This window comes from Pollicipes pollicipes, unplaced genomic scaffold (assembly GCF_011947565.3).
Source record: "Pollicipes pollicipes isolate AB1234 unplaced genomic scaffold, Ppol_2.1 Scaffold_7231;HRSCAF=8579_pilon_pilon_pilon, whole genome shotgun sequence".
NCBI classification, from domain to species: Eukaryota; Metazoa; Arthropoda; class Thecostraca; order Pollicipedomorpha; family Pollicipedidae; genus Pollicipes; species Pollicipes pollicipes.
The window spans coordinates 38,816,721-38,843,777 of NW_023597034.1; the positions used below are offsets into that span (position 1 = coordinate 38,816,721).

At 55.2% G+C, this 27,057-nt stretch overlaps 1 protein-coding gene across 1 annotated transcript; it reads right to left on the bottom strand.

The window, feature by feature from the left end:
* Nucleotides 1-242: 242 nt before the first annotated feature.
* On the bottom strand, nt 243-17,213 carry LOC119110087 (leucine-rich repeat and fibronectin type-III domain-containing protein 3). The gene is made up of 4 exons (XM_037233828.1): nt 17,029-17,213; nt 1,298-1,824; nt 530-1,219; nt 243-263 (listed from the first exon to the last, which is right to left on the bottom strand). Exons 2-4 carry the CDS (start codon nt 1,802-1,804, stop codon nt 243-245), a joined length of 1,218 nt encoding a protein of 405 aa, XP_037089723.1. The 5' UTR covers nt 1,805-1,824; nt 17,029-17,213.
* Nucleotides 17,214-27,057: the final 9,844 nt, after the last annotated feature.

Genomic DNA, 27,057 nt, shown 5'->3' on the forward strand with positions numbered 1-27,057 from the left:
CGTTCCGGTCTCTCCCGAGGTCTGCTGCGATTCTCCTGACAACCAGGTCCTTTACAGCCCCTCAGAGAACCAGGTCCACCGTCGTCCCCTCAGACGATCAGATCCACTGCGGTCTTCCAGAGGACCAGATCCACTGCGGCCTCCCGGAGGACCAGGTCCACTGCGATCTCCCGCAGGACCAGATCCACTGCAGCCCCCCGGAGGACTAGGTCTATTGCGGTCGCAGCTCAGGTTGGAATCGCTCACGTCTCGCCCCAGGTCCGCTACAGGCGGCGGTCACAGTTCTGTGACGGGCACCAGCCTGACGTCCCCGCCGCCGTCCAGCCCCTGTGCGTCCCGATAGTAGTATGTGGCGGCCGGCGGCGGCGGCGGCGCCTTGTCGGACGCGGCCGGCCGGCCCCGCCAGCCGAACACCTGGAGCCGCTTGCGGAGCCGGCGCCGGCGGCGGCAGGCGAGCAGCGCGCCGGCCGTCAGCGCCAGCGCCACCAGCAACCCCAGCCAGCGCCGCGGCCAGCGCCAGGGGCGGGGCTGTGCGGTGCGGCGCGCAGCCCAGCTCCTCCGCCGAGAGACCGGACACGGGTCGACCACGCAGCGCCGGCGGGTGCGCACAAGCGGCGCCACCCCAGCTGTCGTTGTTTGCCGCCTCGGCGAGCCAGCGCAAAGCGCAGTCACACAACCACGGGTTGTCGCCCAGGCCCGCTTGCAAGCGCGGCCAGGCGCAGGCGTCGGCTGGCAGCCAGGCGAGCGCGTTGGCGCGCAGGCTGAGCCGACGCAGACGTGGTAGGCGCAGGAAGGCGCCGGCCGGCACGGCCGTCAGGCGCGGGTTGCGCTCGATCAGGAGCTCCTGGAGCGCCGGCCCGGCGGCGAAGGCGTCCGGCTCGAGCGCGCTCAGCAGCGGACACCCGCTCACGGAGAGCAGTCGGAGCCGCGGAAGCACGCGCAGCGGCTCGCCGCCCAGCCGCCGCAGGCGGTTCCCGTCCAGGTAGAGCTCCTCAAGCTGCGCGAGCGGCGCGAAGGTGACGCCCTCCAGGCGCGCTAGCCCGGCGTCGGAGAGCACGAGGCGACGCAGGGAGCCGAGGTCTGCGAACGCGGCGCTGTCCAGCCGCGCCAGCCGGTTCCCAGCAAGGCTGAGGTGCGTCAGTTCAGGCAGCACCAGATCCCCGCCGTCCAGCTGCGCCAGCCGGTTGGAGGAGAGATCGAGCACCGCCAGCTGCGGCAGCTGCGCCAGCGCCGCCGCTGGCGCCTGCCGCAGCCGGTTGCCGGCCAGGCTGAGCCGCCGCAGGCCGGCGCCGCCCGCCAGGCTGTCCGCCGGTAGCAGATGCAGCTGGTTATCAGCCAGGTTGAGGTCCTCGAGCAGAGGCACGGTGCGCAGCAGGCCGCTTGGTAGGCTCTGCAGCTGGTTACCGCTGAGGTCCAGTTCGCGCAGCTGTTGCAGCCCGGCCAGCACGCGCGGCGCCAGCTGCGACAGCCGGTTGCCAGCCAGCCGCAGCTCGCGCAGCCGGTGCTGGTGCGCAAAGCTGCCCAGCTGCAAGTCCCGCAGACCATTCCGGCTGAGGTCCAGCACCTCCAGCTGCTTGTATGAGGAGACCATCATGTTGCGGTGTAGCTGGCGGATGCCGCCGCCGGCCAGCAGGAGCCTCTTCAGGCGCGGATTCAGCGCGATCGGGAAGCTGTCGAGCTGGGCGCCCGAGCAGTTGGCCTCCAGCCGGGCGTCGTCGCAGCGGCAGTGCTGTGGACAGAAGGCCGACGCCAGCGACACTAGCGCCGCCAGCGGCAGCAGGCGCAGGCGGGCGGCCGGCAGCATCACGCCCGCGGCACGCTCATCTGCAACAGAGGCGGGCAGGCAGCCGTTAGCGAACCCCGCCCGACGCGCCCGCCTCGGCCCCGAGGACGGGCGGGAGGCCAGCCGTCGACTCATCTGCCAGCTTAGAAGTTCTGCTGAACACCTCTTTCAGTCACCTACAGAGCGATGGCGTGGTCTCGGCTAGTCTCGATCGCTTAACCGGTTATAATCAACACGGGTTCCTGCCCTCGCCGTATACAATACCTTGCCCGGGCCATGGTGCGAAGCCCGACACTACTTGTACTACGCAGCCAGCTCTGTTCGTGCGCGGTCTGGCGTAGGTCATTTTGTCGCCGCCCCTGTTTAAAAGTCAGGTGACACGGGCCCGATATGGCTTTCAGTTCACAGCAGGATCGCGACCGGACATCACGTGGTGGTCAGTCGTATCAAATGCTATGTAGATCACAACATTAACGCCTGCCCGAGGCAAAACTATCCCAACACGTTCGTAACGCGGAGCCCATTTCGGGTCCGTCCGTTCTATGCAACGCTCGATATATTTCTTTGTTTTCATGTCATGACTGCAACTCCGTTGTGGGATCACAGTCATGACTGCCTGTCTTCCCCATCACCGAGCTGACGGGGATGACATGTCACTCCTCCTCTTTCAACGTATCCGGTTGTAATCACGTCATCCGCCAAAGTGATGGGACAGAGACATCATGCCCGCGGCCGATGGTCCCCACCGAGCACAGCCTTCTCCCGTGAGCGCGACCACCAGTGGGGTCGGCAGGCTTGACCCCAGTCAATTTCGTGCAAATTAAACTATGTGTGCGCTTTGGCCATAAAGTATGCCATCAGAGCATATTGGACCCCTGTAAATCGGCCTGTGATCCCCAGGAGCCGTCTGTGTATGGCCACGCCCGGCCGCCGCCCAGCCGAGTACAGGGCGACAGGGGCGAGCTCAGGATCACAACGAAGAGAGGCGCGAGTCGGTGCCCCAGCGATGCGCCAGGTTAACAGGGGTAGATGGGAAGAGGGGCCCGGGTCAGCGCACCTTTTACGGGTCTGATGGGGTGAGACGCGTGCCGGGCAGTGGTGCCGGGCAGTGGTGCCGGGCGAGTCAGCTTCGTGACCCATCGCGGCGTGCTCATCACCGAGTCACCGAACACCAGACCGGGTGAAGGAGGTCAATGTCCCGCTGGCGATGGTGTGACCTATTCGCGTCTGATGGAAATCCATCCCAGTAGCGACGCAGAGAATGCCGCAGCGCTAGCCGGTACCTCAAGAGCAACACCGCAGCAGCGTCCGTGTCCATGCAGCGTGTCCTCCTTTCGAAGCCATCCGTGTTGACACCGCGCCTCGCACCTTATCAACACACACGACGGCAGTGCAGTGGGAGCCGTGAGCGCCAGCGGAGACAGACACCAATATTCCAGGCATGGCGGCTCCTAATGCATGGAACCTCCCACAACTTTTCGACTATCGGAGCGTACAAGCGAGCTGAAAATATTCAAGACTGTAGACCAATGTCCTATGGCAATATTTTCACATATTTTTCATATTTTTCACATTTCATTTTTACATTCATACATCATTTCAATTTTCATAATTTTTCACCAATTTTCATATAACGCGCCCGATACCTGACGACCAGCTTGATTTCGCGCCGTTTCCCAGACTGGGAGCTCTAACCTCAGCAGCTTTCCCGCGTCCACGCCCAAGTGCATTACACAAATCATACGAGCCGGCTCTGGTAAGTAGTAACTACTGCGTATTTCACCGGTCCAACGACACACCGAACGAAAGAGGCTACGCTGCTAACAACTTCAGCCGTGCACGCGCTAGTAAATAATGCACGATTACACGAGTTGTGCACACTTCCCGATCTCATAATGGGCGGCGTCGCAGGGTAAAACTGTGCGTGGCGTCGCCGGTACACGACAGGCGCGCCATGCCGCTAACTGCCAACTACTGGATCTGCAAACCAAGTGCTGTGGGAACATCGCTAAATATTTAACAGCTCATGCAACGCCGATGTAACGGCGCCGTCGCAATAGCTTACGTCCGTCCAGCTCAGGATAGAGAAAACATTCCGAGCATGGCCACCACGACCGGACGAGGAGTGTTTGTTACCTCCGGACCCGGCAACTGCACCCCTTGCGCTCCAATGCGTTCCAATGTTGCCCCCCGCAGCGTTTGGCGACAGGCAGGCACCGGCGCCCTGTCGCCAGGCAATGTTTGTGGGGATTTCGCACAGCGCAATGCCCGTGAGTTGGCCTACGTCTCCAGCTATCGGAGCGCCGGAGCAGCCGACCCAGATGTGCCCAGGAGTGGTTTAGCAGTTTAGAGGCCTGGGCTTGATCGTGGATAATATTTGTCCGAGACCACAAAGTTATGTGAACAGATGAATGGTTTCATGACGTTTCGACTACGCACATATATGTAACATGTACGTTGACAATTCTGTGGCGGCAGCTCGGAGCGGGCGGATCCGTGACGGTAGACCTGTGGCGGCAGGTCTGTAACGTCATATCTGCATCACCAGCACTGTGACGTCAGGTCCGTGCCATCGGTCCCGTGACACCCAGCAGGCCTGTGACGTCATATCTGGATCACCAGCATTGTGACGTCAGGTCTGTGCCATTGATCCCGTGACACCCGGCAGGCCTGTGACGTTATATATGTATCATCAGCATTGTGACGTCAGGTCCGTGCCATCGATCCCGTGACACCCGGCCGGCCTGTGACGTCATATCTCTATCACCAGCGCTATGACGTCAGGTCTGTGCCATCGATTCCGTGACACCCAGCCGGCCTGTGACGTCATATCTCTATCACCAGCACTATGACGTTAGGTCCGTGCCATCGATCCCGTTACACCCAGCAGGCCTGTGATGTCATGTCTGTATCACTAGCACTGTGACGTCAGGTCCGTGCCATCGGTCCCGTGACATCATCAGCTGGTAGGCGGGTCGGCCGAGAGCTCCGGTGGTCGGCGCTGCCTCGTGCCTCGGCGGCGGGAGCGGTGCGGTGGTCGACGGCCGACCAGCCGAGCCGCCCGCCGGCACGCGAGCCCCGCATTAGCGGCCGGTCCGGTATCGGCCGGCCCGGCTCGCCCAGAGGCCGTGCCTGGCCCCGCCGGGAGCCACCGCTGACAGAGGCCCTGACATAGGGAGAGGGACGGAGGAATGGAGGCCCTGTCTGATCCTGCCGGGAGCCACCCGCTGACAGAGGCCCTGACACATGGGAGAAGGACAGAAGGGGATGCCCTGTGTGATCCTGGCAGAAGCCGCCAGCTGACAGAGGCCTTGCACAAGGTAGAACGACACAAGGGAAGGCTCTGTCTGGTCCCGCCGGAGCCCGCCCGCTGACACAGCCCTGACACAGAAAAAAAGAGTGGAATCTCGGGCTCGGAAGAGGCATTGAACCTTTGAGCATATGCAATGCTCATAGGGTCCAAGGTTCATAAAGACCACTTTTCTGTTGCTGCAGGTATGCTGTGTTGCTCGGACCCAGAAGATTGGATTTAGTGGTCGAGCCTGCTGCGGCTTTATGACACGAGATTATCATAAAGTTATTTTACGACCTACCAGGAATAGGAGTTCTGTATAGTTCATCTATTGCTTCCATCCTCTGAAAACGGCAAGGTCGCAGCTCAGCATCATCAGCCACACAAACCGGAAACTGCTTTTAAAAAACAGACGTGCCCGAAAAATCCATCTATCTACTTCACACCGAATTTTGGATACTCTGCAGTAGCTGGGTTAGCATTCCCGGGCTAAAGTATATTGGCTCCTTCTCCGCACGCAACAGCGATGCTTTCACCGCTAAATGGCTTCTGCAGCGGCCGCATCCCAGCGGTCGGTCTCAGGTCAGCTCAAACGTTGAGTGACATGCGCAAGCCCTACCCGCAGCATGCGAACTACGACCTCTGCTCCGCCGTTTCGGATGAGCTATGATCCCCGCACGCCAATGTGCGGTTTTGGTGTAGAAAATGACAGGGATGGGGGGGGGGGGGATCAGACTGCGGGGTTCCGAAGTCCGCATTGGAGTGTTGTTGATCGATTGGGCATGGACTTGCAATGAGCCTTAATTGGACATCAGGATGCAAATTGGATTTCGTATTATCACAGATTTTGCAATCCAAAGCGGTTTACTTGTTAGAAAATATAAGGTCGTTTGCATAATTTAAACCATTTTTCCATTTCGGAAGGGGCGACTAAGTTGGACTCGATCATAAGAGCACCAATTTAGCCCAACAAATCGGTCCTGAATATGGGACTGTTTGGCGTCTTTTCCTAAAACTTTGCTCCTCTTCAATCAAGCATAGACAAGCGATCCACAGACGACCCAGACATGACTTTTGACACCCGCTCATTGTAATAACAATAGTCGACTTTCAATTCAGTGTAAGATCTGGCCGTTTACCAATGGTCAAATGCACGCCTGATATTTTGTTCAAGACTCTGGTCGACAAGAGATGCGTTTTTGGCATGACAAGGTAAGGGTTAGGGAGGGAGTTGGGATACCATGAGCATAACAGAGCTCCTGAAGACCCTGTACGGGAAAAGAAAAGAAAAATTTACACCAGTAATTACCTCCCTTAAATCACGTATCACAGTTGCATCGTAAAAGCGTCATGCTTCTCAAAAATATCACATTAAGAATATAATTTTTTCCATTTCCCCACGCCACGCCATGTTATGGCTGAAAAAGGTTATAAAAAGAATTGCGTCAATCATTGTCATCGGTGTTGTGGAGGGAAAAAGGCGCCTCAAAAGCGATCCCGTTAACGAAACATGATAACGATTGGACTGAAACCACTGATCCAGGCGGATGAGGTTCACAACAAATTTGTAACTTTATGTTATTGATTATTAGAAACTGGCATTACTTTGAGATCAACGATTCGTTCTTGATATCTGAGAATGCAAAGAAACCAGTTGAAATGTCAAGGACACAACTTTGGACGGTTATACTACAACCCCTTCCACACGCTCTGTCGTCCCTCGTAATATCGATGGAATTGGAGCTTGAATAGAGAGTTCGTAAATCCCTCAAATATCAGAGAAGATTGGGGAAGTAATGAAAACACGGCCCACTCCACACGCACATGTGATGACTTTCATGCGTGTCGTTCAACAATGAATGCGGGCCTGCCCCAGGCAGAATACAAACATGCGTGTCCAGTTTGAAGCTCGCACCGACTTCCGTGGGCGCACAGCCATGACAAACACGCGCGCTATGCTTAAAACGCTGCCAATTCACATGCTTACACGCGAAAGTGTGTGCAACCTGTCGAGAAAAGGCTCACTACCCATTTTCAAACAGTGCTTTTGAGGACCCACACACCCCACTCGAGGGTTCAGCTGTCACGTGCATGGGCCCATCATTCACGACCAAAGCCAGCCATTCAGGCGGACGGCACGCGGCCACCATAGTCAAACAAACATCCGCTGCACTCTAGACATAGGCTAATAACTGCAAAGCAGGAATGCCAAAACTGCGGCTTTCCAGCTCTCATGACTAATGTCTATAAGTCATAGCGAGCCGCCGCATAAAAATCCATCAAAGGGAATATGCAAGAGCAGCAGCAGCGAGAGCTCTGTGGCAGAACCATGTCCTGACGGAATTATGAAGAGCTTTTCGTAGGTGACAAATGTTGCCCGTGCACGCTCCGTTTCCAGCCGGTCTCCATCACGAACACGACATCAGTGAGAACAATTGTTGTCGAATGACACGCAAATTAAGACGGATTCCTATCTTCTCCCTGCTGAATTCCACCTGCCTGCAGCCAGTTTACACTAATTGACTTTTCAAAATCATTTTCTAGATTGTTCAAAGCTTTGTCTGTTATGTTCCACAACCACCACGTAGCATGTAACGGTCACGAACAGTGGCGAGTAATCAATCAGGCGCAGTCCAGGGTCAGCGCGCGGCGCGTGTTGACAGCCAGGTTTGGGTCAACTGGCATATCGTGACGAGGGCAAAATGCGATTGCCGCAACATGGGCTAAAAGTGCTGCAAACCAAGGCAGCACAGCCGCCATGACGCGGCATTAGCATATCTGGCCAGAAGTTGAGCGTTGGTCGTGTGAAATACTTCTGTATGCACGCGCCCGAGGTGCAGCGTCTGTTTAAACCGGTTTTAACTTGATCACCATGCATGGGTTTCGAACCAAAGAAAGGTGTCTGGGCTTTAATCCGACGCTGCAGCAAGCAGGAGCATTTGTCCGTCAATTGTGAGGCCAAATTTGATTTACTTAAAACGTTTCTAGCTTTGTCACAAATAATAGTGATTAGTTCACGCATAGATACAAACGTTGGCGATGAAGCCATAATTTGATGGACGCTGTGTTTTTGCATGCAATTTCCCTTACTATGCGTGATCTGAGTAACGCCTTGTGTTTGCTTTTTAACCCACGTCATTTCTGTCCATTCCAAGCGAGTTACAGGACTACTTTTTAACTCACTCCCTTCCCGCCCTTTGTCTTCGCAGTACATGGTTTCGGGGTGATTTTCAACCACGACATGACACTTTCAGTACCCATAAAGCAGCACCAGACCTATGCTTTCTGAATGTGGTGGATCAGGTCACGCTCGCTTATATCATACACACGGGTAGTGTTCTGACGGGTACCGAACTCTTTTTTGGGCTTGTTTTCGTCTGCTTGGCGTAGCTTGATATGCGACGATTCCTTGGATTGATGCGTCCAAACACACTGTGTCAGCTGCACAGAAGGCAAGTCCATCACCATGACCACATGCTAGATAACCAGGGGTTGATCCATAATGCATCGGTCTTCCGACAACTTAATAAGGTGGCAACGAAATACAGCGCGAAAGACGTCTTTTTCACTCTCCAAATTCCATCCATAACAACTGATGTTTTTAGATTTTTCATATAATAGATCACAAAATTACATAATCATGACCCGCTAAAGGTGTGGCAACACGTGACCTAAAATGTCAGGTCATCTAACCGAAGCACCCGAATTTTCAGCCAATGCACCTATCGTGGTGTTGAAATGGCAAACTTTGTTGTGTCGTGTGCTTCTTGAAGACTCACCTAGTTCACACACATCCAAACGCGGGTTGATGGATGGCATGACACTGAAAGGGAAAGCTTCACATTTATATATATATTCGAGCATCAGATATGATGAAACAAGCTCACATACAACTCATGGTGTAGTTTAAAGTGGAAAATATTGCTCGAGGCAGCACAATTCTATTTAGCAAATATGCTCCTCAATGCGTCATGGTTTGATTGCGTCATCGTATCTTGCAAAACATTGATTGAGAGCCAGTTGACGAACGTTATATCTGAAAATCGTGCTCATAAATCCCAGATATGAACGCCTCGCCAATTGCATTTTTCCTGGTTTTGATCGCCGCTAACTTATAGAATGACAGGATTTCAATGACGTTGTTATGACGTTATGAATGCCAAGGGGGCTTGGAATACTCTTCCCGTTTTCGCGGGCGTGTAGCTCTGAAACTAGAGGGGCTTAGACCTCAGGAAGGGCAGGATTGTGACAGCACCGAAAACGATCATCGATATGGCTATCTAAGTTCAAACCGCGTGTAAATGTAGAGCACACCGTTTAAGGTCATCATTGGTTAGCATTGCCCGGTTGTGAATACGTATTTGCATTGCTTGCGTCTTCTACCAGATAGAATTGAAACTCGTCACATGATTCCTAATGGCGCTATTTGACCTTATTTGACCTGGATGTTTCAGCTGGTTTGGATCAAATTCATGACGGGGTTAAGCAAACTTGAAAGCAGTGCCGACTTTTGATATCACATTCAAATTCGATCACCACGCACGTGTTGCATTAGACATTGGTCTCGGTCTGTGATCAAACCTGATCTCTTTCCAGCAACGAGCTGCAGAGACCTACGGTTAGTTGCCTTTGAGAACAGCCTAGCTAGCCATGTATGGGACCGGTGCAGACGTAAATGGCTGGCTCTACATTGCTTTTTTAAGTGACGCAGCATCACACATTTACGAAAATGTTAAACTGACGTAACCTTACGCGCCACGAGCGTCTTTCCGGTCCCTAAAACAAATATGTTGGGATTGTGGAATACGTGACTTTGCATCAATTTGAATCCGACAGCAATTTGGATCCGAAAAATCGGTCCATTGGTTTCGGACATAAGGAGGGGTTCGGAGGAGGGAAGCCTATCACAACCACTCGTGAGTAGCCGAGTGTCTCAGAAGGATTGAAAATAGCGCGCCTACTCTGTCGGCCCGCTCCCAAAACGCATAACACTTTCTTTCTGAGAGCTGAGCATTTTAGCGCTCAGCTCTAAAGCAGGCGACTGCTTGGCGCCAATCAGGCCATCAACATCGCCTCTGACGTCACGCGACAAAGTGCAGCCGCAACAGGAGACACCAAATCACCGCGCCACTCTCGCCCACCGGATCGGGCTCCAGTGGGGCGGGCACGGACGCCGGACCATCCGTGCCCGTCACCGCCCGACGGCTGACACCCGTGACGCTCGCCGGTGCCGCAGTCACTGTCCGGTCACGAGGCCGTCACGTGACCAGGGCCGGAGCCGCTCGGTGATGTCACGGGGCGGACACGTGTCAGGTGGCAGCAGGTCGTTCGGAGCTCAAACCTGAGCGGCTGCGGTGATCGCGTCAGGGTCGGACGGGGAGCCGAGCGTCTTGAGCCCCCGGACCAGGGAGGATCGGGAGCCCCACAGCACAGGTTCGCCCCGTTCGGCGCAGCCTTCGTTACTTTCCTACGCGGGGTTGAATCGTTATGCACATGGTATAACTCTATCTTGTCAGTCCCAAGGCATGCATATAAACATGAGCGCATAACATTAGCCTGCCATTGGTTTAAACTCTGCTGTTTGCATCAGCGGGCGAAGCAACTTTACCCGCCTTCTAAGAAAACGGAATGAATAGCAATTTAATTTTCATAACACATGCACTTGCAGACATTTGCGAATCTGGGAATCCCAAGCAGGATTGGCGGGGCTGGTTGGGAAACGGCTCCTTAAAGTAAGATTCACTCAAACATGCAACGACCAGAGAACCTGCCCCGGTCGTTCGCAGACGAAACGAGAGCATTTCAAAGGCTGAGACCACCCGTCCGCATTTCGCACGCGGCCAAAATCGTTCTTTCTCTGCCGGCTTCAGCTCAGCAGCGAAACAGAGGCGAGCCCAGCTGCTGCACGCGGGCACAATGCCCTCCGACCCTGGAGAAGCCGCGGGACGTGCCGGCGGCGGCGCGGCCGGCCTCCTGAAGAGACCCCGCTTGTCGAGCGGCGTCGTCGAGAGGCCGCCCGCGGGTGTCCGGCGACGCCGATCAAAAGTGCCGACAGCGACCGGGCTCGGCGCGCGGTCGGAGAGGGCCTCCGCAGCGGGTGTCGAGGGGCCGGTCCGCCGCAGAGGAGGGGGAGTGGGACCGGCGCTGAGGTGGAGATCGATGCGGAGACCGGAACCAGGGCCGAGGTAAGAGGCAGATACAGGGACAGGCGGGGAGCCCGGGACCGCAGCGGAGAAGTTGCTGGTACGAACTGATAACGCAATGGCCTGTCCTATACACAATGCAGGCGTGCATGATGGTGAAGTCATCGGTAGGTGCAGGTGCGGTGAATGTAACCAAGACGATGACCTTGGAATGGTGGCCAGCAAAAGCCAGCCGCGTCTCCAGACTACAATTTATCCACTGCAACCCCATTCATCTTTCTCACTCTAATCCTACCATCGACAACAAATGCCAGAGTCACCTGACACGGGCAAAGGGTGGCAATGCACTTGATCAATGGGCCGTTCTGGCCTCCCACTCTATTTTTGAATAGAATAGAACGTTATCGCGCACAGTACAGTGGCGAGAGTTTAGCCACAGGGTCACGTTAGTGAATTACAGTGTTTTGATTTGCGCTTGATTGCATCCCGTTGCCCCCCCCCCCCCCCCGCTGTGGTACGGGACAATGGGGCGAAACGACTCGTCTTAACGTCTGTGTTCTGCTCAGAGTCCGAAGAGCTCTTAGCAGGACGCACATCGGCAGCAGCAGATTACCAGATGTGTGTAGTCTTTCCTCAATCCTCTACACTCCTTAATCCCATAGTTTCGAATAGGTCACCGCCGGCCAGGAGTGCTCTAATCCACACCAAATCAGAGCCGCAGTTATCTTAATGAAAAAGGCACTAAATGTAGGAAAAACTTGTTCCAAATGGCGTTTCGTTGCGTACACACACACACAAACGGAATCGCACAACTTGTCACCTCTATCTTCATCTGAATAATTAGCAGACATCTCCAAGCTGACACTCAGACTCGGGGAATTCGACACCAAACCATCTCTTGACACATACACTGCCATTGGGCTTGCATGTCCGTCTCTCTGGCCCGTCAGTTATTAAGCGCCGCCCCTGGTAACGCAAAATATGAAAGCGTGAAACATGGTCATTAGACTTGATCGCTTCGTCAACGTCTGTGTCGCCCCTTGTTACTCTGTCTCTGGAGACGCTATGACAGCGTCACGCTCGTCACACCAGATGCGGCAATTTTTCAAGTGCAATTCATCTGACACGAGATAGCGGGCCGCGTGAACAGTGCCAGCTGTTGTTATGTCACATGATGAATCGTTTATTGAGAACCCGGCAGAATTCTGAACAATAGCGCTGGACGATATCGAATCACAAGGGAAGGACAAGAAAAGATGACATCAAAGTGAACTTCCAATGCTAAAAATGGAGAACAGTTCTCGTTTCTATTGTTCGTCCTCACGGAGCAGCCAACGTTCCTTTGACCCTCTCACTACGCGGAGACCAGAAATTATCATGCTGGGCCCGTGCCGACTGCAGGGCCTTTACCATTATCTTCCGGAGATAAAGATACAGACTTAGGCGTCACATTTCCACCATCGCCCCACTACAGTCAAGCAACAGTGAATCGAGCCGAGGGCTGCGCGAATGCAGTCTTCGTGCGCCCACCCCGACCACAATGATCGCCGCCCATTCTGGACGACGCGAAGCACGCTTCCACAGGCCGTTCGCGCTGGGAGTGTCTCGCCGGGTTGCCTGAGGGGTGTGGCCAGCGGAGAACACGACCTCCACGGTTCGCGGCGGGTCTGCGCGACGCCTGGGGACGGCGGCGGAGCGCCTGAGTTCCGCGGCTCGCCGCGCACGTGTTTATCGTTCGACTCCACAGGTCAACAGTGTGAAGCCAATGTACGACGTTGGAAGTGCTTGGCCGCATTGTGCAGAGTGCAGCATGGCAGATAGCCAGACTGAGCTGGGAGTGAGCACACCGACAACGTGAAACGTGTGAGAAAGACAATATGAAAAAACAAAACGAAACTGACACTACGCATGTAGTAGTTCACGCAAAATAGAACTTAAAGGATTTTGCATGCTAAACCAGTTCTAGAGCTGTATTTGTTGTGGGACGTCGCCGAATTTAATTTCTACGGAAACTGTGGTGTCTAATAGAGCCTGGACATTTCGATTGGACCGGTCATTGTAAATGACCGCCGACGTAAGGTGATTCTGGTTTTCGCTGTGAAGCACGGTTGGTGTCCTTTGTTTCAAAAAAAGAAAACGCATTGACTGAGGCGACAGTATTTCGAATTGGGACTTGTTCATAAGGCATTCAAATGCTTGAACTATCTTACCTCCACCGCCTCCGCTGCCCCATGCAAACCTAACGGTGTAGTTAATTAACACCGGTAGTGGATCCCAGAGGGATTCGGGAGGGGAAGAAACCATGGAGGGGAAGAAACTCCGAAAACATTCAAAAACACTGCTCCGTTGGCTTGGTTCTCGTGCGATAAGCGAGGCAATAGAAGCTTGTCCTTCACCTGACTCGATCAGATATTCACCCTTGGTTACCATTTAAAAAAAGAAGACCTTGGAATCCAACTGGCTGTTGAGATATTGTTCTCAGAAAGGTTCAAGAGAGATGGTGTAATGCCATTCCCGCGTGTATTTCATCGTTCGTCACACCCATTTGGAGGAGGGGGGCTGCGTGACGTTCGCACCACGGACCTCCGCGCTACCCATGTCTACAACTAAACCACGCACCCACACGAGCCGCGGTGGTGCCGCACGACAACAGACAGCTGCCTACCAATAAGGCTTCTGCCGTACCCCCAGATGACGCCAGGTCCGATTCCTTCGAGCCCCGAGCGCCGCCGGCTGCTGCCTACCGTCACGCGGTGAGCAGACGGCCGGACGCCGCCGACTCGGAGGCCACCGTGACGCTGACGACAGGATGTCTATCGGAACGGATGTCACCGTGACGCTGACGGCATGACGTCTGCCGGCCTGGATCAGAGCTCCTGGCGCTTCTGCGCTGCAGCTGTCCGTCAGTGGCGCCACTGTCGGTCAGTGGCGCGCCCCCGAACTCCCCCGCTGACTTCACTCCACTTTACTCAGCGCTGCCTGCCTCGCCTGCCGACTTCACTCCACTTCACTCGGCGCTGCCTGCCTCGCCTGCCGACTTCACTCCACTTCACTCAGCGCTGTCTGCACCTGGCCGAGTCGCTGCAGCTCTCGGGTGTCTCCTTATCTCAAGCGGCGATCGGCGCAGCCCGCCAGGCTCATCACGGGGACGGACAGGATGGATGAGGGCGACGCCAAGCCGTCTTGTTCCCCTTGTTTCCGTTGGCAGGCGGCGCGCGTGCAGTCAGCGGCGCCCGCCTCACGCACGGCGCACCAGGGTCTGCCTCATCGCGTGTGCTAGGAGGCGGGGACCGGTCTCAGCAAGGGGGGGGGGACGTAACGACTTCACGTCAAGTCATGAAAAGGCTAATGTCTTGGGGCATATTTACGCTCCAAGCAAACTTGTCGCATAGATGATATCACGATGGGTTTTCAGAATCACATGTAGCCTAGATATGAAAGTGGTCTGCTGCATGATGGATGGCGGCACGACTGAGTAACGAAGCAGTCACTCTAACGTTAGAGTGTGGTCAAAACAGAGCAGCAACTACTCCGTCGCGTAGGACACGTTTATTCTATTACAGCAAAGCGCAGTCTTGCAAAACACACGTTTGTGCCAAAATAATCAGCATTACGATTACCATAAAGTTGTGATGTGCCGACCCCACCCGTAATTTTTGTGCTGCCAAACGAAGTCAGCTTCATTGTGCAGGACGCACAGAGCGATGCTCTCTCAGCGCCACTCCGTCCTTTCAAAGGTAATGTTTGCTAAGCCATATAAAATGTTACTGAGTTGAAAATGTAGTAAGTTTGCAGATCCACAAAAACATATATGCATAGGGGTGGCATCCGGCTCGTCCTTCATGCTTTCCATGGTTTACTACATTGGATCACGCTCAAGTGCACGACTCTGCGACTGATAAGAACTGAGCCCTCGAAAAAGGCTTGAGGCGGCTTGGAATCGACTCGGCTGCTCTTTCAGGCATTGCCGAGTCGAAATAAGGTCTTTACGCTTTGAGTCGTGTTTGAAATTGACCTCGCTAAAACCAAATCGAGCACGAGTCTAGCGTGGATCAAACATTCCTCCAAAACTTCATTGACGACTCTATTACATCGGCTGTTTTCTAATAGCCAAAAGCTGTCAAGAATGATGACAACAAACACGACACTGAAACGCTTAGTCTGGAAAGCGTTACACGCAGCCGAAGTGTGTGGGCCGCCAACGCTACGGTGCGCACGACTGACGTCAGCCGGCGCACACCGTTCGGTGACCTTCCACCTTCACCCTTCACCGAAAGGTCACCGTTTTCTGACCTTTCGGGGCTATGGAGGACCGCGGCCCCGGAAGAGCTTCTCCGAGGCGGACCGTCCCGGCGGATGGCCGCTGACTGGAGGGCACGTGCGTGGGCCCGAGGGCGAGAAACTGTCCCGGAATGGCCGGCGTGATCGCCACTCGGGCGGGTGCAATCATGACCGAGCCGTGACCTCATATATGTTGGCGTGGCGCGCCAAGTAGTGAGTGGTTATTTATCACTGACAGCACGACCAAACGCGTGTATCACTACAGCACCTACCACTCTGGATGACGGTTCGTGCAGGTAACGGCCTGCGGAGCAGCGTGTCATCCGGATTCACGGCGGTGCTGCCCACGTGCAGTGAGCGTTTTCGACAGCAGCAGACGTCACAAGAGATCAAAAGCAAAACAGAAAGATGATAAATGTAGGTTGTATAACGCCATAAAACGCTTCGGTTGTTTCCGCTCCGTTCATTAAGCCACAAATATCAACTAGGCACTTAACGTTGGGCATAACGGCAGAGATGTTGTGCACGACGACATTTCAGGTTCGAGTGTTCCGCGATGTCCTCTGAATCTTCCACAGAATACAGACTTTGTAAGCCAGCACTGCGCCAAATGTGAACAAGGCTACCAATCTCCACACCGCAGCAGCCACAAACCGTCCCTGAAGCAGCGCTCGGGCCTCATCCGCCCGGGTCCATATACCAGGGCTGCCGTTCGCTCACTTCTGCACGGTCGACGTGACGCCAGCAATCTACACGCGATCACATTCCAGGCCATTTTCACAGCTGTCCGACGCTGCTGCGCATCCCGCACTGCCAGACCGGTCTCCTCGCTCCTGGGGCTCACGTGCGCGCCCGCAGACCAGACCGCGACTGACCGGCACTGCTCGCTGCCCGCCGCACTCGGTCGGTGAGATCTGGCCAGCGCAGGGCCCCAGGCGCTCCGAGAGGTCACGGCACGTACCGCAGCTCGCGTAGCGGGCGCAGCCTCCGGTCAGTTTTCTCATTGGAATTGGCGGAATTCGAATCAGGGTCCCCTGATTACGACTCCAGCGTTCTACCTCTGAGATGTCCGGGAAAGCCGTCTGGAGCAAGGTCCATGCGTGACACTATCACATTCACCCATTGATGTCACAGCGACCCTAAAATTACAAGACCGTCTCCCCTAATGCTGAAATGTCCGTCCGCTATCGAAATTACAACGCTGGGGCTCTAAAAGGTACCTATGGGTACGTATTGACGAGTCGCAGTGGGTACTTTATGCCGGATTTATCTACCCAATCACAAAAAGCAGGCCAATGTTGAAAAAATGATTCAACAACAAAGACAATTAAACGCGAACCGAAAACCCCATTTTAGCCGATTGAGAACATCACAAGAGATGACAAGCTTCCGTGCTCAGGTCATCAATAAACCGAAATAGCCGCTGAGATCCCGAGACCGAAAGGCGTTGCTTATTTCTCTTTGTTCCGTCTGAAGTACGATTACTAGTTATTATCTTAATGACGATAAGATTAAAAGTCTTGCTATACCTGGTGTTGTCCTGTATGCTTCACCCCCGTATCCACACGTTCTTCATCTTTGCTGATCTCGACGGTCCTTGTCCTCGCCCCAGATTTCGCGTCAGAACATGGCCGTTTGCACGCCAGTCAACAGAACAGTCACACAAGTTGCGGCTTTCATTATCACGGCACCGACGACCGCACTACACGCGCCAACCACGAGCACCGCCGCCGCACTGCCGGCGCCAGCCGCGAAGAGGTGCCCCTGACGTCAGACCCGCCGACGACCAATGAACTGCCGCCGAGGCGGACGGTGCGTCACCGGTGATGTATATCAAGGGATGTTCAGCTGGGTCGAAACTTGTGAGCTTGGGTGCAGCCTTCTATTACGTTGGAGGGATCCCCCCCCCCCCCCCTTTTCCTTCGCCGCCCTCTATATTTGTCTCGTGCCCTTCAGTATTTGAGAAAAGCACCAAGGACGAAGATCAAGATAAGTTTATCTGGCGAGGTTGAGAAAACTTTCAGTGACAAAATATTAAAACTCGCTGCTTTGAACGAAAGTTAATGGAACCGCTGCTACACCCGCCATGCTTGACAGAGTCGAAATTTGTGGAGGCTGAACAAGGAAAACCAACGGTCACCTGCGGATAAAAGAGAAATCCAGAACCATTTTGATGTCTTGTATAGGGTGGCATGCATGTGGTGACAACTGTCGTGGTTGGTTACATCATGTAGTTGGCATGAAAGTATAAGGTTACAAATCGACACGATTTTACGAACCGACACAAATTCGTGTTATCACTGAATCGCAATGTTTGCTGTTCAGATACATTTTTGGAACACAGATGTTTATGCAGATCAAATCGCAGGATCATTCACAAATGGTGGGACTTGGGCCCCAGTATACCTCATGGCCAGAAATGGTCATTTTCGCTAACGACCTTTATGAAACTGCGTCGATTTGCATCCCCCTCTATCTTCGGCGGATATCATATAATATACAATATCCATTGTATATATGAATATAATATACATCATGTCTTAATGACGAGAACGCAGCAGCTTCCGAAACTTTTGCTCATACTGAACTGAAGTGGACTTGACGCGTGCAACTGTGTGGACAGCGTTTTCACTGCTGAAAGTTGGTTCGACCTTTGGCATAAACCAGAACGTGTGGGACAGGGGAGTGGCTTCAACAAAATGCAACATTGGCCGCCAATTGGCTGACGACTGGTGGCTCACTCATGAGCCAGGCACCTCAGCAATTTGTAGACAGCACATTCTATTACACCATTAAGTCCTCAATAAGGCCCGAATCCCATCTGACCCATGGTTTGTTCCCGTGTGCGCGTGACTGGCCGCGTGGACTGGACGTGCCTGACTGCAATTCGTCGCGTGGTAACGGTCTTGCGTCACTGGGAGATTCGCCGAGATCTCGGGCGGCTGTGGCTTCTTTAAGCAGCCTTTTCACGCTTGACAAATTTCGCAATCCTTTTTTAACCGATTGGGGTATGATGCATTGTGAGGATAGTGCAACGATGCCGACGAAAACCACCACTAATGCGACAGCTAACGCCGAATCGGCTATAGCTTATCAATACACACATGCACACAGTTATATATATATATATATATATATATATATATATATATTAGTTGCAAAAACATAAATCAGCGTGGTAGCCACAACCGATCCACTGAAGTTACCCGGTTATCCAGTTTGTTGATGTTCAAGACAACCGCGGTCTGCAACCTCGCTGCTGCTAACGACTCATCATCATAGGCCCTAAAGCTGGCCTGTTTCCTTGTTTTAATTTACCTTTGCTATTTCGGGATCTGCAGCCATTGGTCAAAAGGTGACCTTTGCATTCAGAGTACTAGAACCGTTCTAGTCTATTGGTGGCACCAACACAACCGACCGAATTCAGATCTCTCTCCCTTCTAACAACGCATCAAAAGGGCAAATCATGGAAACCAAGCAGAAGTCGGCGAGACTGAAATGCTATGCAGGTGAACATCCCAGAGGATCCGTCTCTCCACTCGGTCCGTGTTGGTCCCGCGCACTCAGCACTCAGAGGCCGTCACCGCCGGTCTGCTCTCGCGGCCGGCTCGTGGGTCGTGCGCGCCCGGTATCCCCACCCCGCCGGTCTGCTCTCGCAGTTGACCCGTGTCGAGCTGGAGGGTCGCGCCCGCCCGGTGTCCCCCTCCCCCCCGCCGACCTGCTCCCGCGGCTGACCCGCGCTGGGCCTGAGGGTCGCGTTCGCCGGTGTCCCCCTCCCCCTGTCTGTCTGCCCTCGCGTCTGACCCGTGCCGAGCTCGAGGGTCGCGCCCCGCCCCGTGTCCCGCCGGACAAAGGCGCCGGCGGACGCCGCTGACTCGGCCGACCTTATCTCCAGCATCGGGCCGGCTCGGCTGCACGGACCGCGCCACCTCCATCGTCTGCAACTCAGCGCATCGCTGCCTGAGTGCGCGGCGATCAGTTGTCGGAGCGCTGTCGGCGTCGGCCGAGTCCGATGCAGCTCAGGGCCGAGCCAGTGCGTGGCACGCGGCGGCTGGCTGCTCGGCTTACCGCAGGATGACAGCATACCTGATGGATGCACGCCAGCGGCACGACGGGCGGTCGTGTGGCGCGTCCGCGGCGGATGTGGCGCGCCAGGCCCGCACGCTGACGTCACACCCGCCGCAAAGTCGCTCGCATCAAAGGTGTGGGAGCACAACGTCAATCAATTGGTGGTATTGGGCGGAAGCCAGCTGTGGCTAAAAGGACAACCAGTCGCTGCATGTGGTATTTTGTTGATGCAGCTCTTCAATATTTCCTAAAATTCTTATTCGTGCCGTACCCATTCTCGAAGTATAACAAGAATCTGTACCAAGCGCAGGCGTTACCGGCTCTAAGTGTATAGTCATCGGTTACTTAATACGTGGGGGCATTACGTCGCGGTTTTAACGAGGGACACCATTTTACAACGGTATTCACAGTAACGGATATACACTTTGTCCTAGCTAAGTGGGTGCATGCCATGCGGTTCGCTGTGCCATGTATTGAGTGTATTCAGAGGTTTATAACAGTCACTAAGCTGCCTCCTTTCAGTCATGGAAACAGCGTCCATCTTCAGAAACTCAACCTTAGCCAGACTATCTGGGCTATTTTGAAAAATGCGTAGATACATGGCGTGAAAATTACCTAATCTGTGCATGACAGGCCTCCACAAATTGCCGATACCGGCGGGATCAGATCTGATCTGTCATCGTACTGATCCGTCCGTCGATGCCACAGACCTGTTCATGGTGTGAATAGCAGCGAGGCTCTAGTTCGTTCCTCTTCGGTCCGATACATGTGAATCCCTTGAGCCAGGCAGCTCGCCTCGACGTCATGACGCTGGTCCGCAGCTCGCCTCGACATCATGACGCTGGTCCGCAACCCGCCTCGACGTCATGACGCTAGTCCACAACCCGCCTCGACGTCATGACGCTGGTCCGCAGCTCGTCTCGACGTCATGACGCTGGCCCGTAGCTTGCCTCGACGTCATGACGCTGGCCCGCAGCTCGCCTCGACGTCATGACGCTGGTCCGCGGCTCGCCTCGACGTCACGACGCTGGTCCGTAGCTTGCCTCGACGTCATGACGCTGGCCCGCAGCTCGCCTCGACGTCATGACGCTGGTCCGCAGCTCGCCTCGACGTCATGACGCTGGTCCGCGGCTCGCCTCGACGTCACGACGCTGGTCCGCAGCTCGTCCCGACGTCATGACACCAGTCCGCCGACCAACAACCGGTCGTTGAGGGCCACATGCCTGTGATTACCAGCGAGGTGTTCCGCGCCTGACTGTCCTTTCACCGCCAGCTTGTAATCGGCCGGGGCACCACACGCCCACTGAGTTCTGGTTCAGAAGAGCGCGCGCCGCATAAGTCATCCATTCGACCCAAGTGAGTGCGCGCTGGCTGCAGGGAGCCGTGGCGCTCACCACCAGGAGACGTCGACGGCCGTGAGGACCCGCTGACAAACCGTGTCCGGACGGGACTCTGTCACGAGTCGGGCCGCCGGAACGACTGGGCAAGTGCAGACCACTGAGCTGGGCCAGGCACGGGTCAGGCCCAATCAGAGCCGAGCCGGGTGCGATCCCATGACACGTGACCTCGACAGCCCGAGGCGGTGAAGTTGTCAGGGTGTCAGCACGGATCCAAGCATAATTGCAGCCGGCCAAGTTGCGCAGTTCGGCCGCGCTCTCGCGGTTAGCCTTTACTTGGTCGACTCAGTGGAGTTCGGTCAGCTGTAATTTGTGCGAAAGGTCCAGAGCACGGGTCAGGACACCGCCTCCAGCAGTCTTCCGGGCCGCAGAGCCACCACCCGTCCTCACCAAGACCGTCGCCCGTCCTGGACCTTGGCAGCAGACTTAGTGATGTACGCCAACTGTTCGATTTGCACGGCCCCATTAACCCGTGTTTCCAATATCCGTAACTCCTAATGAAGTCGGCATGATGTCGACATAATGACCTGTTTCATACGCTCCGGCACACGCTGCAGCGCTGGTCGTCTTCTATAGCGGCCATAACGTCCCACTTCCCCACGCGGAGGTGCCCGGAGGTCTTCCTCCAAGCCGCTCTGGCCGGGGACAGGGAGTGCGCTCCGCGGCGGCGTGTGCTGAATGCGTGCGTAATCGGCGCGCCTGCACTATGCCGAAATCGAGATAGCCCCGTGTACTGAAATCAAATGCGGATAAAAATCTCATCCCGTACACTTCACCCAGTCTAAGTGAAGATCGGACAAGACAGCAGCCGAACGATTATTTCGAACTGCATTGATGTTCTTGAGCGACTCGAGACTATTCAATGTATTCATAAAGGAGTGGAAAACACGAAAATTGTCGAGCAGTTGCTCAGTTTTTTTCGAGCAACATTCCGTATGAGCCAAAACTTCCGCGTACCGTGGCGGTCGTTTTATTTTATTTTCGATAATGCCATCAGTCTCCACGTTTTAACCATCACATTATCGAGTTCTGGTTCAAATGCTTGGCATCCCAGACACAAACGGCAGGCAGCTGCATTTTAAGTCAGCCTTTGCTCCCCATTTTAACCGATAGGCTTGCCACTCACTCCTGGTTAAATCAGGCTGAGATGTATACAGCTCCCGAGACCATGACATTTTCTGCACCGCCACATTTTATACCCTGACTGAGCCCGAGTGAGTGATGCATTCTGTACATTTGATTGGCCATGCACTTGAGAGGACAAGTCTGGTAGTCGCATAGTTCGTACCACATAGTCCAGAGTTACGCACAAAGTTCATATTCTTACCTGCCATTTCGGGCCGCCATTGAGTGGAGTATTCATCGGTGTACGTTTCCAGTGGCGGAATGCCCCAAAAAGAAGATGAATTTCAGCAGTGCCAGAACACAAGCGTTGTCTAAAATCTTTATATCAGCGCCTCAACAGCTCAACCAGATGTGAGGGTTTGCACTCCGCATCTTTCCACTCTAGGACAACCGCATCAGTTTCCTATCCAGTTGGGGTGAACTTCAGGCCCCTTCCTCCATCTCCAGCTTTAGACCCCCTCCCCAATTCTGGGTAGAAAGTGGGCAAGATCCGGACAAAGGCCTGTTTGTTGGCATATTTTTGGGTGCAGGCTGGGTCACATTTCACTGTTCAGCCCACGACTCATTTTGCGAAACTATGCCCCTGTGCCAGTCATCTAGATTTGTCGCCCAATCCAGCTTCAGTTTCGCTTCTTGCCAGTGCGGCGCGGCAGCTCTGCCTCCAGAGCTACAGACATTGCTAGCTCTAGCAGTTACCGATAACCAGAGGTCCGACACAGAGACCACGAGCACTTGTAACCGCAGTCACCCTCAGGGCCACGCGCGTTCGCCAATGCTCCCAGACGTGTCCGGACGGGGTTCAGTCGCCCTCCTGCTCGCCCTGGAAGCTGATAAAGTAGGCGTTCGAAGACCAGACGAGCCGCCTGTCCGTCGGCGTCTGCTTCACGTGGCGCGAGCGGACCGGGTTCTCGCCGCTCTCCGTCACGCGCGCACGCACCAGCGCCAGCTTCTCCAGCGTGGCCGTCCACTCCTGCTTGGTGTACGTCGTCAGCGCCGTGGCGTAGCCGCACCGCACCAGTAGTTCCAGCGTCGGCCGCCAGGAGGCGAAGTCTTCGTCGGAGTGCAGGCCCGGGTGGATGCAGACCACCAGGTGCGGCGGACTGAGGGCGGCGCGTCTCGACGAGCTCGCGGTGGAAGTCGTGGTAGAGGCCGGCCCAGGCGGCCACGCGGCACGGGCCGGCCTCCAGCGGCCGCTCGGGTGGCGCGCTGGTCGCCATGGCGCGCACGTGCTGGTCCGGCGAGACGAGCGTCAGCCAGGCGGAGCGCACGCCAGCGGCCGGCCAGCAGCCGGCACAGGCCGTTGTAGGCCATCGACACCTCGGGCAGGTCGGCGCCCACCAGGTGCACGTGCGCGGTCTTGAGGCGCGGCGCGGCCAGCTGGAGCGCGCGCACCACCGTCAGCGGCAGCGACAGCAGGCTCGTGGTAACGCGCTCCAGCGAGTTCGCGCACCTCCGCCGGCCGTCGGGCGGCGGCGCCATGCCCGCCAGCGTGCACCACGCCTGCACTACCACCGCCGCCGACTGTAGTGCCGCGCTCAGCCGCGGGGCTGGCGCGCGAACCACGAGTGCCAGCTGAGCTCACCAGGCGGGCAACCCGACGGCCGACATCGAGGTGCGCGAAACAGGTTGACCGGGCTTGGCAGGACATTTCCAACCACCTGGAAACCCCAGTGGCATGGTAAGGCGCTGTGATGCCAGCCATAGCACTCCCAACCGATATCGACACGGCATCATAGGCCCCTCTCTCCTCTCACAGCCTCACAGGACCATGCCTAGAAGCGTCCTGCGTCAGATGCTTAAAAGCTGAAGCGAACGCACCGTCCAGCCTCGTTCCTTCCTCCTCTGATAGGTGTGGTCCTGTGTGTGGCATCTTCGCGCGGCCCACCGATTCCGAGTGCAGCTGGGTGCAGTCCCACCAGTACCCGGTCCAGTGCAGCTGGGTGCAGTCCCACCAGTACCCGGTCCAGTGCAGCTGGGTGCAGCCCCACCAGTACCCGGTCCAGTGCAGCTGGGTGCAGTCCCACCAGTACCCGGTCCTAGCCCCGTCCGCGCAGCCACCCCTCCCGTCGCCATCACAGCGCCCGGGACACAGCCGGGCGGGGTCACGACCGGGTTCGGGTTTAGTTTGTATCACTACTACCCTAGCCCTCACCTCCCTCGTTAAGCATGGCTCAAGTTGATGGGCCGAAGGGCCTTTATATGGGATACAGTTTTACGGTAAGGCATTCCAGGCTTCCAAGCCAATCAGCACCTGTACATATTGTATCACGCTGCAATCATAGATGGACAGGAGTCTGCCCTTAACTTACGAACGCATCACTGCACTCTTCCGCCGGGTCACACAAATCAATAACCCCATTCTCTTTCTCCCTGTCATCCCCCGTCCGTTCTTCGCCGGCCTACCTGGTCGAGAAGCTGATCTCTGAGGCTGCGGCAGAGGATGTCATGCGTGTCGACCCGGCCGGCGCACTCACTATCGCAGCAGAACACCTGGCAGTCCTCACAGGAGCCCGTCAGGGCGCCGTAGCTCGAGTCTGTGGAACACCAGCCCGGCGTCACGCATCCTACTGAAGTTATTATAGACATCTGCATTATAGACATCCCACAGTTATTATAGACACATTATAGACAACCCAATGAGTCATTCCTGTCCTTGTGTGTCACGGGCGGATGGCAGCTGAGACCCCATCGCCATCACATTCTTCGAGTGTTTCACTAATCGTAAAGCCGCTTCGAAACCCGATCCGGCATCGATCGCATGTATGTATACGTTGGCCCTCCCTGCCACAGGCACGCTCATGCATCTTCTTGCATCACGATGACTGTGCCAGATGCCAAGGAGAGGCCGGCACGGAACCTTATTTACTTCGTCAACAAACAACACGTAAGCTTGCACCGAAGTGCAACATCCACGACCACTGTCATGCACAGCCCACACACAACCCCGTCGTCATCACCCTCTCCCCTCCCTGACCGTGTCCGCGGATCGATACAGGCCGCCGGGGTGCGCTGGCGGTCGCCCGCGACTCACCGGCCGGCCGGCCGCAAACCACGCAGAGCCGCGCCAGCCGCCGCAGCCGCCGCAGCGTCACGCGCAGCCGCCTTCTGCGTCTTCTGCCTGCACCTGCGCGTCGGCCGCCCTTGTAGACGGCGAACGCGTTGTGCCAGGGGTCAGCAGGGCCGCCGTCGGGGGCCAGCCAGGGCCGCCGTACTTGCGGCAGAACTCGGCCGGCGGTACTCGTCGGGAGCCGCCATGATGCACTGAGGCGGCCCCGGCGTCGGCGGCGGTGTACGGCGCCAGCGTACGGGGTATAAATACACCCGCTGCGGCGCACGACACCGGGCCTGCGACACGCTGTGACCGCGCGTCACGTGCGGTGGAAGGGGACGGGCGTTAGTGAGGATACTGTCGCGAGATAAGTTTTCTAAGAAACTGAGACTGCGAAAAGAAGCGTGAGTTAACGAGCGGTAAGTCGCACTGCAGTGCACTCATCTGGTTTGTCCTGGATCTGCCTTTTTGCCATGGAGGTTTCTCGTGCTGTATTAAAGCTGCAAGCTCTAAGGGAAACGCGTGAGCTGTACAGGTGGTGGTGTTTGGGGTTTTGCGAGCGCATCAGCTGCTGGGGCCATTTCACGCTCAAAATGCATTGGACGTACTTCCATCATAGTGGTGATTTATAGTCCATAGCCTTACGGTAGCAGGTAGCGCAAGAGAATACTTTGGGTTCTTGGGGTTTATTGGGGGTTGCTAGCCTGCTTTTGGAAGCGAAAGGCTCCGTACGTTTGCGAAAATTAAGCTGGAAAGCTTCTTTGCGAGCATTGCTTTGCAGGCGCAATCTTTTTGAAGCGCCGTAGCACTGTACTGTAGCTTCGGCGTCAAAGCATTCCGCTATGGCAAAGATTGACGTTCATATAGGCATGGTTGAACAAATGCGTAAAGCAGCGGTGCATAATGTGACACGCAAATCATAGACAGAATGCATACCAAGCACGTGACATGTCTCTGCAATCTTCTCCAGAACGATATCTCCTCCATAAAGTGTCGGCGCTGAAGCGCTTCGCGCCGCTTGACCCCGCCTGTCGCAGTCAACTGCCACCGGCCAGGCTTCCAGGACTGACCAGTCACCCGGACACCGGTAATCCTCTGAAGGTTTTTTGTTCATGGATGCCGGGAAGTTAAGGCGCTGCGATCTCGTCAAAACAAATTGATAAAACATTTAGGCTCTATCTCACGCAGGGGTCGTGTGAACCCACCGGTGTTTTTCTTCGGCATCCGAGCTTAAACCGATCGAAGGAAGTGTTCTGAGCATATTCTAAAAGCCAATTTGATACGACCTTACAAACTCGGCGCCCGACATCATTCAGAGATAACTCCACGAACGGTTTGGGAGGCCTGCCAGCGCGAATCACGGACTGGTATATGCAGATACTCCGCCTAAATCCCGAGAACTCAAAGTATTCTCTTGCGCTACCTGCCGCCGTAAGGCTATGGCTGATCTGTTGCATCCGGCCGATGTTTGACTGGAGCGGGTCATAACACGGCCTATTGCATCACTGCTGATCACATTGAGGTGGCTTGTGATGCATGCGAGCTGTCAGAGCCGGACTCAGGAACAACACGCAAGGAGTATAGGCATCGTCTGCATGAACTGGGCCAATCGATGTACGAACACAATTTAAACCTGCCAGAAGAGATGAGTAAAAACTTCTAATAGTGAAATACACGCAGGTAGTACGTGCAACTACCAGCAAACCCTCCCCACGGAATGCCTGCCATCGCAGCTGCCATCTATCAACAAGAATTAAAATCACACCACGTGATCGCAGCGTGCCGTAGCAGAACTCTGACCGCAGGACCATGCCGTCAGGATGGTGGCCATCATTATCATGCATCCAATATGAATAGATATATATAATATATATATATATATATATATATATATATATCTCTCTCTCTATCTCTCTCTC